General features: G+C 41.4%; 1 protein-coding gene across 9 annotated transcripts in view; it reads right to left on the reverse strand.

Annotated features, from left to right (window-relative positions):
• The window catches only part of neo1a (neogenin 1a), a 267,525-nt gene that overhangs the window by 34,652 nt on the left and 218,269 nt on the right, over positions 1–14,604 (reverse strand). For all 9 annotated transcript variants that reach the window (XM_088333606.1, XM_088333605.1, XM_088333603.1 and 6 more), the window contains exons 13-16: positions 11,567–11,711; positions 7,085–7,195; positions 6,816–7,010; positions 4,549–4,644 (exon numbers count right to left, since the gene is read on the reverse strand). In XM_088333606.1, the coding sequence (XP_088189732.1) occupies positions 4,549–4,644; positions 6,816–7,010; positions 7,085–7,195; positions 11,567–11,711 (547 nt within the window). The remainder of the gene's footprint in view (positions 1–4,548; positions 4,645–6,815; positions 7,011–7,084; positions 7,196–11,566; positions 11,712–14,604) is intronic.

Below are 14,604 nucleotides of genomic sequence, written 5' to 3' on the forward strand. Positions count from 1 at the left end.
GCTTTGTTTTGCCGTTCAAGCCAATGCCAGCCTGTAAATGATAAAAAGGATCCGCCCCTTGACCTCCGAATAACTTTAGCCAATAGCGATCGATTCAAATGATGATTGACACATTGGTTAGCCAATGAAACGCCGGTAAATAAATCCCAGCATACACCGCGTACTACTTGGCGTTCGGGGGAAAATCGAGTCGGCGGCTGCAAGTTAGTTGGAAGACTTTGCGATTAATGTTGATCTATAAATAAGGCGCACTGTATTATAAGGCGCATGGTCAGCTTGTGAAAAAAATAAAGGCTTTTAGGTGCGCCTTATAGTGCGGAAAATACGGTACTTTGTGGGTTTTGACTATCGAGGGAGTTTTTGGGATCGGAACCCCGTGTTCTTTGTCCTACACGAATGATGAATACCCAAGCATTCATGCGGTTATGCGGCATGTTGTGGCCGTAGAGTCTAAGGCATCTTTTTTGCATTTCGCTTCCAAACATTCCTTTTTTCATTCAGTGAGAGGGTTTCAGTGCATGCTCCAGCCCGTGCTCCCACATCCTGAGTTCACCAAGTTTTTCCACTTATGTTTCCAAAGTGCTATGTAGGTCAGCTTGTCTTTTTAATCGCGACTTGAACAAACTGGCAGGAAACGAACGCGCCCCCGAGGAGTCGGTAGCAGACGACGGTGCGAGGTTTTTGGTTCTGCTTTGAGAGAAAAAACGTTTGGATCTGACGAACGGTTCCCAAAGCCTTCACGGGGGGTCCCGGGTATGCGCTGCTTTGTGTGTGTCTAGGAGGATGCAAGGAGGAGCACTGAAACTCATGGAGTGGCTGGTGCGGTTGCGCTTTAGCTGATCTCAACCCCCTCAAAGCATGCTGACGTGATTCATGTCATCTAGCGTCCCGCCCTCTCAGTGTTGCAACAGAGTTACGGCGGAGACAAAGTGGCGCCATCAGGGCTGAGCGGAGAGCTGCGGGTGTACATCTGAAAGAGGGGTGGGTGCGAGCCCCCCTCTGGGATGCCGCGGGGAACCCGCGCAACTTATCATCATACGCTGGCACAAGTGTGCATGAAGTCTGCTTTCAGGGAACTACGCTTCAAACTTGAGGATTTAGGAGCCAATGCAAGACTGAGACTTGGCTTCAGCTTATTAATTGAGATGTGAATCATAGCCAGCTTGTGTGTTGTCATGCCGCTGGTACTTAAACACACATGCACTTTTAACATGACTATGCAATCAATGGCAAATGGAGCATAGTATTATTTTTGGAAAAACCCACAGAACCCCCACATTGGGGGCGGCAGTAGCTCAGGAGGAAGAGCGCTCGTCTTGGGATCAAGGGATCCCAGTTCGAATCCCGGCTCGTCTGTGTTACATGTCGAAGTGTCCTTGGGTAAGACACTGAACCCCTAATACCCCCAATAAGCAGGTTAGCGTCTTACATAGCTGCAATACAAGGCCGCTATTGGGAAATGTGGAGCACATTGTAAAGCGCTTTGGGAAGTCATTGACTTGAAAAGCGCTATATAAATGCAGATCATTTCATTTCATAGACAGAGCAGAATTCTTAATCTACTTTTGTAACCCTTATTTTGCTGTAATTCTAACATTAACTGCACTGTACTTTTGATTCAATGAAGAACATCTGTGTATGAAATGTATTAGCCTCATGCCTTGCCTTGATTTTTAGACACTTTAAGGAACAGTGAGCATGCATTATTTGACCACTAGACGACACTGTAGTGTATCAAAAACAAGTGCTGAAAACACATAAACTACGCAGACTCAAAGTGAGCAAACTACGCAATTTTTCTACTTATTTATTTGCCTAGCCTTTAGCAAGGTTTTTATGGGTACCAGTCGCAGCAAAATAGCAGACAATTATGGACAGTTCCCTCGAGGTGAGGCTCATCTTACGTGAATACGTTTTTCCACCAACAGTGCTGAAACGCACAAAGGAATAATACAAACTACGGAGACTCAAAGTGACCAAACAACACAATTTTCTACTTATTTATTTGCCTAGCCTTTAGCAAGGTTTTTATGGGTACCAGTAGCAGCAAGATAGCAGACAATTATGCCAGTTTCCTCTAGGTGAAGCTTATCTTATGTAAATACATTTTTCCACCTACGAGTATTTTATAAACTCCCGTGTGATGGTCCATACATTTTTACTCATTATTTAACCCAATAATGTTTATTCTTTCGTGAATAGTTATTTTTACCACTAAGATGTGCTTAATACACACTGTCCCTTTACAGTTTGAAATGAGAGGTTATTGAAGAAAGAGTGAAAGTACTGGTAATATGTATAATATGTAATACGTTTTGACTTTCAGTGTCACATTTTAGTTCACAGTTTGATTAATTTTGAGTTTGTGGGATAAAATTTGGGTAGAAAAAAACAGCTCTTTTTACTAATTTTGAAGGCTACCATCTTGGCAAATGTAGAAAAGGCAATAAGGTAGAAAATACAATTATAGAGAACTCAACTTTTGGGACAGTATTGTTCTTTCCCTACCGCTCTACCACCGAGGACATCAAGACCGGGCCTTCACCTTCATTGAACCAAGACCACGGTCCATCTAACGGTGCTAAGTATTGGTATTGGTGCGACATTAAGGGGGGATTCTATAAATATTGAATAACATATAAACCAAACGTTTTTTTTCTAACTAAATTGTGCCAGTCAAGATTTCAACTTCAATGTTTCTTTGTTTTATTTTCTTATTCTTGTTTTGTTTTGTGTTCTATTCAAGCGTCTTCAGTAGATGATTAGTAAAAGAAAAGTCTAGGAATCCAAGAGTGTGTGTGTCTTGATTAAAGTATATTGAACTATCAACTACGGTAAAAAGAATTCGCTTAAAGTTGTGTGTAGCAAATCCTTTAGAATAATGGTTTTTCAAAAGTTTTCCTGATATAGTGATCGCATATGTACAGTGAAGAAAGTAAGTATTTGAACACCCTGCTTTTTTGCTCTTAGAATTATTGAGACCCCACGAGGTGATATCTTGCATGGGCTCCACTCAGATTTGAGATTAATCGTCATGTTTAGCTTCTTCTACTTTTTAATCATTGCTCAAACAGTGGATCTTTTTTCACCAAGCTGCTTGGCAATTGCTCCGTAGCCCTTTCCAGCCTTGTGGAGCTGTACAATTTTGTCTCTGGTGTCTTTGGACAGCTCTTTGGTCTACACCATGTTACAAGTTAAAGTCTCGCTGATTGTATTGGGTGGACATATGTCTTTATGCAGCTATCGACTTCAAGCTATTGCATCTGATTCAGGATGATACATGGAGTGCACATGTTTTTCTAATGGGCGGACAAACAGGTCTTTCACGGTCAGAATTCTAGATAATACACAGGTGTTCAAATACTTATTTGCAGTTGTATCACACAAATACATTTTGATAAAAAATCATGCATTTTGATTTCCTGGATTTTTCTTTTTAGTTTATCTCTCTTACAATGACATAAACCTGAAAATTTCAGACCCCTCCATGTTTTCTAAGTAGGAGAAATAGCAAAATAGCAGGGTGTTCAAATACTTATTTTCTTCACTGTGGTGCTCCAAAGAGGCTAGATGAGTTTAGAAAAAGGACAAACCTGCCTCTTCAATTGAATTGGTCAATTTTTCAAAAAACATTTATTGACCACCCAAGTATAGCTACACAATATTTCAGAGCTGAGATTGAGTTGATTATTCAAAACTTTAGCAAAAGTGTAACGTGGTCTGAGAGTTCAACTCAAACTACCAGCCTTCCTGTGTGGAGTTCTCTCTGTGCCTCAGTGTGAATTTTCCCAGGCAATTGGGTTTCCTCCAGCATTACGAAAAGAGGCATTGGAAGTCCAAATCGATGAGAGTGGTTTTCTGGGTCTGTTCACCCTGCGAATGACTGACAACCAGTCCGGGATTGCCCCAAGTTAGCTGGGAGGGGTTCCATCCACCCTCTGCGACAGTCAGGAGGATGACGAGTTGCAAAATCAATTAAAAGAATCAATTCCTATCATACAAACCAAAAATGTGTTAGATTGCTGTTTTCAGACCACCTTCTTTAGGTTATAATAGTTCCTGTAAAAAAGACCCATCCCATTGCTCTATGGACAAATGTCTCAGTGCTGCACTCAGGTTTGGTCTCCTCTCTTTCTCCCTCGTGCTACCTTTGCCACAAACTTGATGGCTCTAATTTGCACCCTACACCGGTGTCACTTGGTGCTAGTCTCTTTTGCCACGTCCTAAGCTCTCTTGTAACAGTCTTGTTGTCCCCATTGTAACGAACCCTTGTTGCCTTTCCTGACCACGACTACTGCTTAAAAGCCCGAGGATTGTCGCATTTGCAGAGTGAATTAGAGGGTCACCAACCCCGAGTCTACATCTTGGACCACAATTGTTGCCCCGCCCCTGACTTCCTGTGCACCTAACCCTGTCCGATCGAAGACATCCATTATTGTACTGATTTGTGCTTCTGCGCTGTGCTTCTGCACCTTGACAACAGAGCTGTGAATATAAACTTGTCAACCAGCATGGTGGGTATTTTGTGGAAAAATGGGAACTTCTTACCTGACTGTGGTCTTGTGATGGCACTTTCATATACGGGAATGCCCTCGCCCACATTGTTGAAGGCCTTGAGTGTAATCACATAGTGGGAGCTGGCGTCTGAACAAAAGAGATGCGAGAATAGAGCACAGCAATATGAAGAGATGCAACCATCTAATCAGGCTGAAACTCTTGAGACACTCTGCTCATAATGGTGATATTAGCTAGAGAGAGCATTTGAATGAAATAATTTATCTTTCGGCGACGGTAATAAAGGCTTTTCAAAGGGAATTTGCATTCACAGATATCTCAAGAAGACATTTGTAACCAACGATAGTTTTTCCACACGTATTAACGCGAGCACCTTAGAAACAGCTTACAATCAAAAATGTCATAATTATTTATATGTCTGTCCTTCACCCTCTACAAGAATGTCTTACAGAACTTTACTATAGGTATCAAAATAATAACCTGTTTTTAAATATTTTCCCCACTACTTGGTGTGAGAAGCAACTTGTAGGACTTCAGTGCTCATTAATCCTCTTAATTGCCACTATGAATTAAAATCAGTGATGCGGTTTAATAGACTATGCTGAAGAAATGTAACCAATTTGCATCTTTTTAATGGGAGCAGCAAATTTGATGACTTCCCTATCTTCCCCACTTTATTATTGTCTGGCCACTGCTGCCAGAATCAAACACAAGTTGGTGTAATTACAGGAATAGATCAACAACTTTGTACTATGGTAAAAAACACATGACATGAAAGTTGATTAACTTAGTGCCAAAGATGTATTTTCACATCATTTTCAAATTTGTGTATGAACTATAAAATTACATGCTGTTCACCAAATCTAGTTTATCCAGGTTTTGGAATTGGAACAAATAATCACTAAAGCTGCAAATAACGATAATTTTAATAATCGATTATTGTTTCTTAAAAATAAGGCTTTAGTTACAATAAATCTTTAATCTATTTTATCGATTAGTTGTTGCAGTTTAATATTTACCTTTTTCAACTTATAATCTATATTTTTTTTAACCCTAATGTTGAGTAAGTTATTGACACCAATAACTGTTGTTAGTGGGTCAGTTTAACTAACTGCTATTCAACTGCTAACTAACTTATTTACCAAAAAGAAGAGTATCGCTTAAAACAGTTAAAACTTTGTCCTAACAAATATTACAGTATATGCATCCCTGACGATATATTCCCATTGTAATTTGATTTAAGGAACCCTGAGACACATCACTTATTACATTTTATAACCTTGAAATATGTCACTGGGGACAAACACAATACAAGGGTTAATTTGTTTGTGGTGGAAAAATAACCAGGTAATATATTAAGCATAGAATATATCTCAGGGGTCAGGAACTATATGGCTCTTTCTATGAGTACCTGTGGCTCAGAGACAAATTTGATTGCATGCAAATTTTCTCCATCTCGTTCAAAACTTAAGCCATTAATCCTGTTCAGATACACGCAAGGCCAAACTAAAGCTGAGTTAGAAAGGAGTACTTCGCAGAATATATGGGGCACGTTTTGCACTACAATTCACAGTGAAGATGTCACCAAAAAAAACTTGTTTTGGCTGTACAATGCTAAAGAATCCTTTATATAAAAGCTCACTATATAATCTGTTTTCAGTGTTCAGATACCTTATGATAAAATCCACAGAACAAACTGCAAATACGCCAAAACACCGGAAGAGAATCTAAAGTTATTTGATAGGACGTTTTGCATAGCTCCACCCATACCTCCAACCTCTCGCCCTACGCCGTCTGCGCCAAAGGTAAGCACATCAGGGTCCTTGTTTGCAGAATGTTGTGATGTTTTTACAAAATAACTGCTTGCATCTGGTTTTGAAACCAATACGTATAAAAAAAAGGGTCAAAATGAGTTTAACCGATCTTGAGTAATTGCAAGAAAGAGACAAGTTTAAAGTGGTATGTTTGTTGATTTTGGGACACGGGCTCTGGCATTATTCTCTTTTCATAATTTTTATAAATTCATCAAAAATAAATGTGCTGAAGACTAAGCTTTTGTCTGGGGCGCGGGTTTAGCAATTTAGTAAATTTGTCTCATAATATATGGTGTGGCTCTTTCCCAAAGTAAAATTGATATATTTCGCTCTTATGGCTCTTTGAGTCAAAAAGGTTCCTGACCCCTGATATATCTTATAATAATAGGAGACATTTTGGGAAAATTGGTTAAAAATCTTGCCAAAATAGCTGTAATATGCTAAATATGAAAATGTAATATCGAAATTTTGTCCATTTTGTCTTACCCAGGTTTTCAATGGTGAAGTAGCGCTGCTTGTAGTCCACTTTGATGGTCTGAGCATGCGGGCTGCCGATGCCGTAGCCAATGCTGTAGCCCCGAACAACAATGTCCTGGTTCTCTGGCGGTGTCCAGCTCACCACGATGCTGTTGACCAGTGGGCGGACATGAAGCGAACTGGGCTGGTCTGGGACCCGGGATTCTGGCAAGACGAGTTCCGAATGAAATATTTAAGGGAGGAACATCTTGGGAAAAGAGCACAGCAATTAATGTTACCATCCAGGTCACTCTCAAACGTTTCCGTTGGAGTCCAGTCTGTGGCTGGGCCCGTGCCGTTCACCGTGATGGCGGAGACCCGGAAGGAATACTCTGTCCCACGTTCCAGACCTGCATCAAGGTGGAGAACAAGTGTTATGTTTATTGACCGGCAGGTTGGTGAAATATTTCCAAACAAGACCTACAAGCTTGCCTCAGAGAATGAAAATCAACTTCAAGTTTTTGACATTTACCGTAAATTCCAGACTATAAGCCGATACTTTTTTCCCAAACTTTGAACCCTGCGGCTTATTCAGTGATGCGGCCAATTTATGTAACTTTTCTAAAGGCCGCCAGCGGCGCTCGAGTACAAAAGGTAAGATTTAGACAGCAACTTCTTAGTTTGTGCACAAATTAAATTAGCGTAGCCATATCCTCATCATGCAAATTGCAAAAAGAAAGGCGCATGACGCAACTTTCAAGCTAAACGCGATCGACAACGCAGTCTCGTCAACTGTGTTGCGAGCGTGTTCCTAGTAGCGTTTTGCTACCCTTCACAGGCACGGTTTGGGATGAAAGTTATAATATTATTATTAAAGCTTTTGGGAATATACACTTTTTTACTTGGATTACTTTCAACGGGCACCCGGACTCTGAAGGTCTGCATCAAACCTTAAGTACCGGTATCATTTTTCGTTCATTTTGCCGGCTGCGTTTTTTGGACTGTGTCGGGTATGGGTTAAATTTGTGTTTGTATTGCATTTTTTCAATGTGGGCGCATGCGGCTAATATACAGGTGCGGCTTGTGTGTGTACAAAATCGGTTTACCTCCAAAATGTGGTGGGTGCAGCTTATAATCAGGTGCGCTCTATAGTCCGGAATTTACGGTAAGTATGCAGCATTTGAGAAAGATACGTTTTATAAGTGAGGTGCGGTTAAAAAGTTTAAAATAAATATTTTCTTTATTAACTACGTGTTAAAAATGTTCAACTGAGTTAAAATAGCCTTTGTAATTTTTTTCAGCACACCTATTTGGTTTTATCTTACTTTTACCCCGGGTGTTCAGCCACGGAGCACACTAAGCTGGAGGAAATGAGGCGTGAGAGTTGAAGGGGAGTGGAGTAATTTCACGCATAAGCTGGCGGTTTTCTTTTTTTCTACGATTAAAATGGTGAGAGTAAGAAAAGGACTATTTTGAGCACAGTCCAAATGACAAACCAATCATCAAAAGGCCACTCCAATCTTCACATGTGTGAAACTTCTGGTCTGCTGCTGACTAAGCCAAGAAGAAATTTGCAGGCTCGAGAGTATTCTCCTTTTGGTCCTTGTGCTGTGAGACACCCAGCCTCAGAGATAAGATCTGCAACCTAATTGGAAGGGCTTAAATCCAGACTTAAGACAGAGGCTGAACGCATACTATTGTTTATTTGTCCTCTTCTGCTGCCTGGCTGGTGGGTGAGTGAGGAAAAAGGACAAACCCGGATGGGAATGCGGACCAGAACCTGGACCGGAGGCATGCCATCATCTGCATCGCCTGGCTGACTAAGATGGGAAACAGTCTTTGCTGTCTTTGACTTTTTGCACAATTTCATTTATTACTTATGTTTATTGTTGATATTATCTATGTTTTGTCTATTGGTGCTCTTAGAAAATCAATTGAAGCCTGATCATCCTGGAAGGGGAAATACCTCACATGTCACCCCTTCTCAAGGTTTCTGGTTTTCCTCATGCAGGATTTTTATGTTTTCCCTTCCCTCCAAGCAAGGCTTCAGATAAAAGGATGTTACAACTGTTATTGACAAATCACCCATATCACTCAGAGTGACTCAGTCAAAAATGTAGGTGTCATATTTGACCCCGATCCGTCCTTTCAAACACACGTTAACAATATTACTAGAACAGCTTTCTTCCATCTTCGTGACATTGCTAAAATTCACCCTATGCTGTCTCAGTTGGATGCAGAGATTATAATTCACACGTTTTTTACCTCCCGTCTTGATGACTCTAATGCACTACTCTCCGGTCTCCCGAAGTCCAAAATCAAGAGCCTTCAGCTGGTACAAAATGCTGCAAAGAGGCTTTTAACTAAGACAAGAAAGTTGGATCACATTACCCCGATTTTAGCTAACCTGCATTGGCTCCCTGTAAACTTAAGATTTGATTTCAAGGTTCTGTTGGTATTATACAAAATAATGCATGGACTTGCTCCCTCATATCTTTCAGATTTAATTTCCCCCTATGTTCCGGTCCAGATTCTTCGCTCTAAAAACACTGGTCTACTAGTGATCCCAAGAGCCAAGAAGAGATCCGCGGGTTCGAGAGCGTTCTCCATTCGGGCCCCGGTGCTGTGGAATGCTCTTCCCCCTGAGATTCGATCTGCAACCTCAGTGGAAATGTTTAAATCTAAGCTTAAAACACACTTCTATCCTATAGCATATGAATAACCTAGATTTTATGTTGACAATATCTGTGTATCATTTGGCCTCATGTAGGCTTTAGGGGATGGTGTCATAATAGTCTGTGGTTTGCAATAATCTGTGGTCTGTGCAGCCCTTTGAGACTCTTTGTGATTAATAGCTATACAAATAAATATGACTTGACTTGACTTGGCCTGTGCAGCCCTCTGAGACTCTCTCTGATAAGTGCTATACAAATAAATGTGAATTGACTTAACTAATTAAAAAGAAGACGGTCAGAAAGGTGTAAATTAGGATTCAACTCCTGGGTTCAGGCCTTGACAAATAAGCGTCCTCTGACAAATCTACTGCTTTGTTCATCTGAAATTAAAAAAAAATTGTAAGGTTGTTAAATTTGCTGTCTACATAGACATTTTGTTACTGGTACTCAGATAATCTATCGAGTATTGTAGGCCACCCATGGGGAAGTTTCTAAAGTTTGCTAAGCCCCGTGCCTCTGAGGCTACATCTTGCTCTAAATGCATTTGAACCCACAAGCTTCTCTCTCTTTCATGCCTCCGGATCTTTGGGAAAAAAAGGATAGAATCAACTTTTAAGTGCATATTCTCTTTGATGCCGTACACAGCGGGAGGTCACGCCACTTGAAAGTTGCTGAGCAAACATCTAATATTAATCACCGATTGATTTTGGTGATAGCTGCGGGGAATGGAACAATATCATGCAAACCCACTGAGACAAGTTAAGATGATTTTCATGCGATAATAAATTAAAATGGCCCCGGGCCACTTGGTCCCAATTCTGAAGAATAAGAAACGTCTTAGTAAAAATCTGGCCAAAACAAGTCCAAGTGTTCCAAGAGCTATAAACGGTATATGAGGAGCTGAAGTTTTTGTAAAAAACAAGGCTATGAAGAGCCTGTTTGCGATTTCTCACGATTATCATGTATCTGTAGTGCTTAATCACAAAGAGTATCTAAGAGTTCAGCCCTTTGAGACTCTTTGTGATTAAGGGCTATACAAATAAACATGACTTGACTAGTATGTACAGCCCTTTGAGAATTCTCGTGATTTAGGGCTATACAAATAAACATGACTTGACTTGTGAATTGTTTTCCCACTAGATGTCGCTATATAATATAGTATAACTGAAGAGAAGTGCTAAACACCACAAGAAAGAATACAAACCACGGAGACACAAAATGACCGAAATGCCCCATTTTTCAAGGGTTTTAGGGTACCCGAAGCAGCAAGATGTCGGACAATTATGTGAGATCTTTTTAGGTGAGGCTCCTGTTATGTAAAACAAATGCTAAATCCTCAACCTACGAGTGTTTTAAAATGTAAATAATAGTATGTTTACTTATTATTAGCAGTAGCAGGTGCTAAGTAATACACACTGCCCCTTTAAAAGCAGTATCACACACATTTCTTTTTGTTCTTAGAATGATAAGCACATGGGAAAAAAATATGTCCGTAACGCATACAAACTCCTTGCACTAATACATGTTCCATAGTTCCCTGTTTAGGTGTAGCATGCACCTGTCCTAATGGGCGTGACCCATGGGGGGCGATGACGCTTCATGGGACATGCCATACAAACTAATGTTAACTGCCGTTGACCACGAGAAAATAAATACAATCTTAAAGCAAAGCCAACAGAGAGCAGTGTCAGCATGATTTCTAAGCAGACTTGTGAAACATGGCACCAATTTAAAGCATTTACATGTATTTTACCCAACATTCAAGTACTGTTCAAGCCTTAAAAAACACTAAAACACTAAATTCAAGCACTTTCAAGGATTTTAAGCGCCCATACAAACCCTGTTAAAGAATGTCAGTAAAACATAAATAGTGGGTGCGATGTAAATATTTCAACCTTGAACTATAATTATTGTTGTGGCATTTCTCATGGAAAAGACTGAAATCCACAACAAATTAAAGGTCAAAAAACATCCAGGGATTGAATCCAGATGCTTAGTTTTATCAGTGCACAACTGAACATACCCAGAATCTAAAACTGTCAGACACCAGAGTTAGTTTATTACTTGCATTGACCCTCCCAGAGCCAGTCAGTCAGTGTTTATTACCATCAATAAGCTTGGAAAGCTGTGTCCCCCCGGTGGTCTCGGCTGTCTCGCTTCTCCGCGATCCTTTACGGTATCGGATCTTGTATCCGGTGATTTCTCCATTCTGGGAATTGGAAGGCGGTGGCTGCCAACGGAGCATGATGCTCTGGAAAGGGCAAATGAGAGTCAACGATAGAAAAAAAGTGTCATATAATGACTTATGTGCCCACCCTCACCCCATTTTTTGGGTCCCATCCTAAAACGTATCTTCAAACATAATAAAGCAGACATGCTAAGTTTGCAATTTTTGAATAGTAAAAGTTTTCTGCTTTCAATTAAAACAGATCTCACAAGTTTTTAAATAGTAGTGGAGAAATGTAACCAGTCCAATAGGGCTTTTTTTTCCATTTTGTAATAGTTTTTTTCCCACAGTCCCAATAGTCCCAGAATGCGTCCTGGCACAAGACACTATGTCAGAACCCGAACCGACTGAGGACCCAGACGCGTAACGTTTTCACACAAGCTTTATTTTACGGGAATGGGGCAGTCATGCCCATGAACACAAACACCAGGGAAGGGGCGATCGCTGGGCGGAAGAAGTGAGACAGAGAAGTCAGAGGCAGACGAGATCGAGGCCGGACTGAACAGATGGGATCGATACAGGACACACGGGTAGATACCGGACGGGACAGACGGGATAGATAGCGGATACTGGGGCAAGATACCAGACAGGATGAGACAAACGGGATCGATATCGGATACCGAAGACTGAAGCAAGATACCGGACAGGATGAGACAAACGGGATCGATACCGGATTGTGGAGACCGGAGCAATATACCAGACAGGAGGAGACGGACGGAATCGATACCGGATACTGAAGCAAGATACCGGACAGGATGAGACAGACGAGGTCGATAACGGATACTGGAGACCGGTGCAAGAAACCGGACAGGACAAGACAGGCGGGATTTATATTGGATACTGGAGACTGGAGCAAGATACCGGGCAGGAGGAGACAGACGAGATCGATATTGGATACTGGAGATTGGAGCAAGATACCGGACAGGAGGAGACAGACGGGATCGATACCAGACACTGGAGACGGGAGCAAGATACCGGACAGGACAAGACAGACCAGGTCGACACCGGACACTGGAGCAAGATACCGGACAGGACGAGACAGGCGGGATTGATATTGTATACTGGAGACTGGAGCAAGATACCGGACAGGACGAGACAGATGGGATCGATACCGGACACTGGAGATGGGAGCAAGATACAGGACAGGACGAGACAGATAGGATCAATACCGGACACTGGAGACGGGAGCAAGACACAGGACAAGACAAGACAGACCAGGTCGACACCGGACACTGGAGCAAGATACCGGACAGGACGAGACAGGCGGGAGCGATACCGGATACTGGATACACGGGCAGGATACCGGACGGTCTTGCAAGTGCAGTGGTTTTTTGACGGACTGACAAGGAGTGAATGAGAGCACTGAGTTTAAATAGGAGGGCAACGAGCCGCAGCTGGCGCCAAACAGGCGGGGCCAAGTGAGGGCAATGGCCAACCGTGACACACTGCTCCTGATTATAATTATTCACTCTTCAGTCTCCTATGCACTATATAAACTACTCTGGCTTTGGTCTCCTTAGTTGTGTGAGAAAGAGCCAAGGAGTAGCAGCTGAAGATCAGTCTCAAGTATTGACAAGATTTCAACCCCAATACTATACTTGATACTTGAATTTTAGTGATTAAAAAAATGAAGCCCCATAAAGCAGTCAAGCCCTGCAGGGAAATACTTCACACACACGTAGGGGCTTCAAGATGATCCATTTACTTGACTATACCATCGTGTGGACAGAAAAATGTATGCCCTGCAATAACATGGTAGGGTGTAAATCATGATCTGAATACAAAATGAGATATATTTGAACAGAATTGTTTCTGTCCTACCTTAAAAATATTTATTCTTATGCAACAAGTCAAAATGTGAAAAAGGGAGGTAAAATACAGTGCTTATTTGTTTTTATTTGGAAAAAAAGTGTTTTCTAAAGTTTTTGGACTCAGGTGGTTTCTTATTTTGCTGAGAACATTACCTAATTTTGAACAAAATTTTCACGTGGTACTGAAGAATCAGGTATGAAGTCTGTATAGAATTTGAAGCATATATCTCTATGATTTCCAGTCCTGAAGAAGACTTTCAACTGTGAGGACGATTCATTTTGCACCTCAACTGTTTAATTCTCCGTGACATTTGTGGTTTAGTCTTAATGGATTGAGGTATCAAAATGATGTTTTGCTTCCAAGTGAAGGGGAATCCATAGTGTTTATTTGGCGCTTTTCTCTCGAACTACACACAACCTAGCGAATCATTTCCTGAAATAGTCACGTGGTACACCTGGCTTTGTGGGGCTTCAACCGTACGTCATTAACACACGCAAAGACTCGCAGTTCATGAACCTATCATCTACATGGGTCGTCACGCGCTAGAGCACAGGTGTCAAACAGGCGGCCGCGGGCCAGATCAGGCCCGCTAAGGGATTGAATCCGGCCCGCGAGACAACACTCAGAGAAGCGCAAGAGAAAAACAAGCTGCAGGTTGAAATAGGTCAACTTGATGTTGCCAAAGCTGGTGCCTCGAACAAAGACACTGTACTTGTATTTCTTTCTCTCTCTCTCTCTCTCTCTCTCTCTCTCTCTCTCTCTCTCTCTCTCTCTCTCTCTCTCTCTCTCTCTCTCTCTCTCACCCCTTTTCTCCCACTCTGTCTCTGTCTTTCACTCTCTGTGTCTCTTTTTCTCTTCCTTTGTTGCTCTTTGTTTCTTTCTCTCTCTGTGTCTTTTTAACTTCTTTTGCTCTAACTTCCTTTTCTCCTTTTCTCTTTCTCTCTTCTACCCTTCGCGCTTTCTTTTCTCTTTTCTCTCCCTCTGTCTTTCTATTTCTCTTTGGATTTCTTTCTTCCTTTCACCTTCATTTACCCCTCTCTCATGACCTTTTATCTCTTTTGTTTCTCACGCTCCCTCTCTCTCTCTCTGTTTTTATTTCTGTGTC

The sequence above is a fragment of the Urocampus carinirostris genome, chromosome 4 (genome assembly GCF_059441175.1).
Source record: "Urocampus carinirostris isolate Australia breed hairy pipefish chromosome 4, RoL_Ucar_1.0, whole genome shotgun sequence".
In the NCBI taxonomy this organism is placed as follows: domain Eukaryota; kingdom Metazoa; phylum Chordata; class Actinopteri; order Syngnathiformes; family Syngnathidae; genus Urocampus; species Urocampus carinirostris.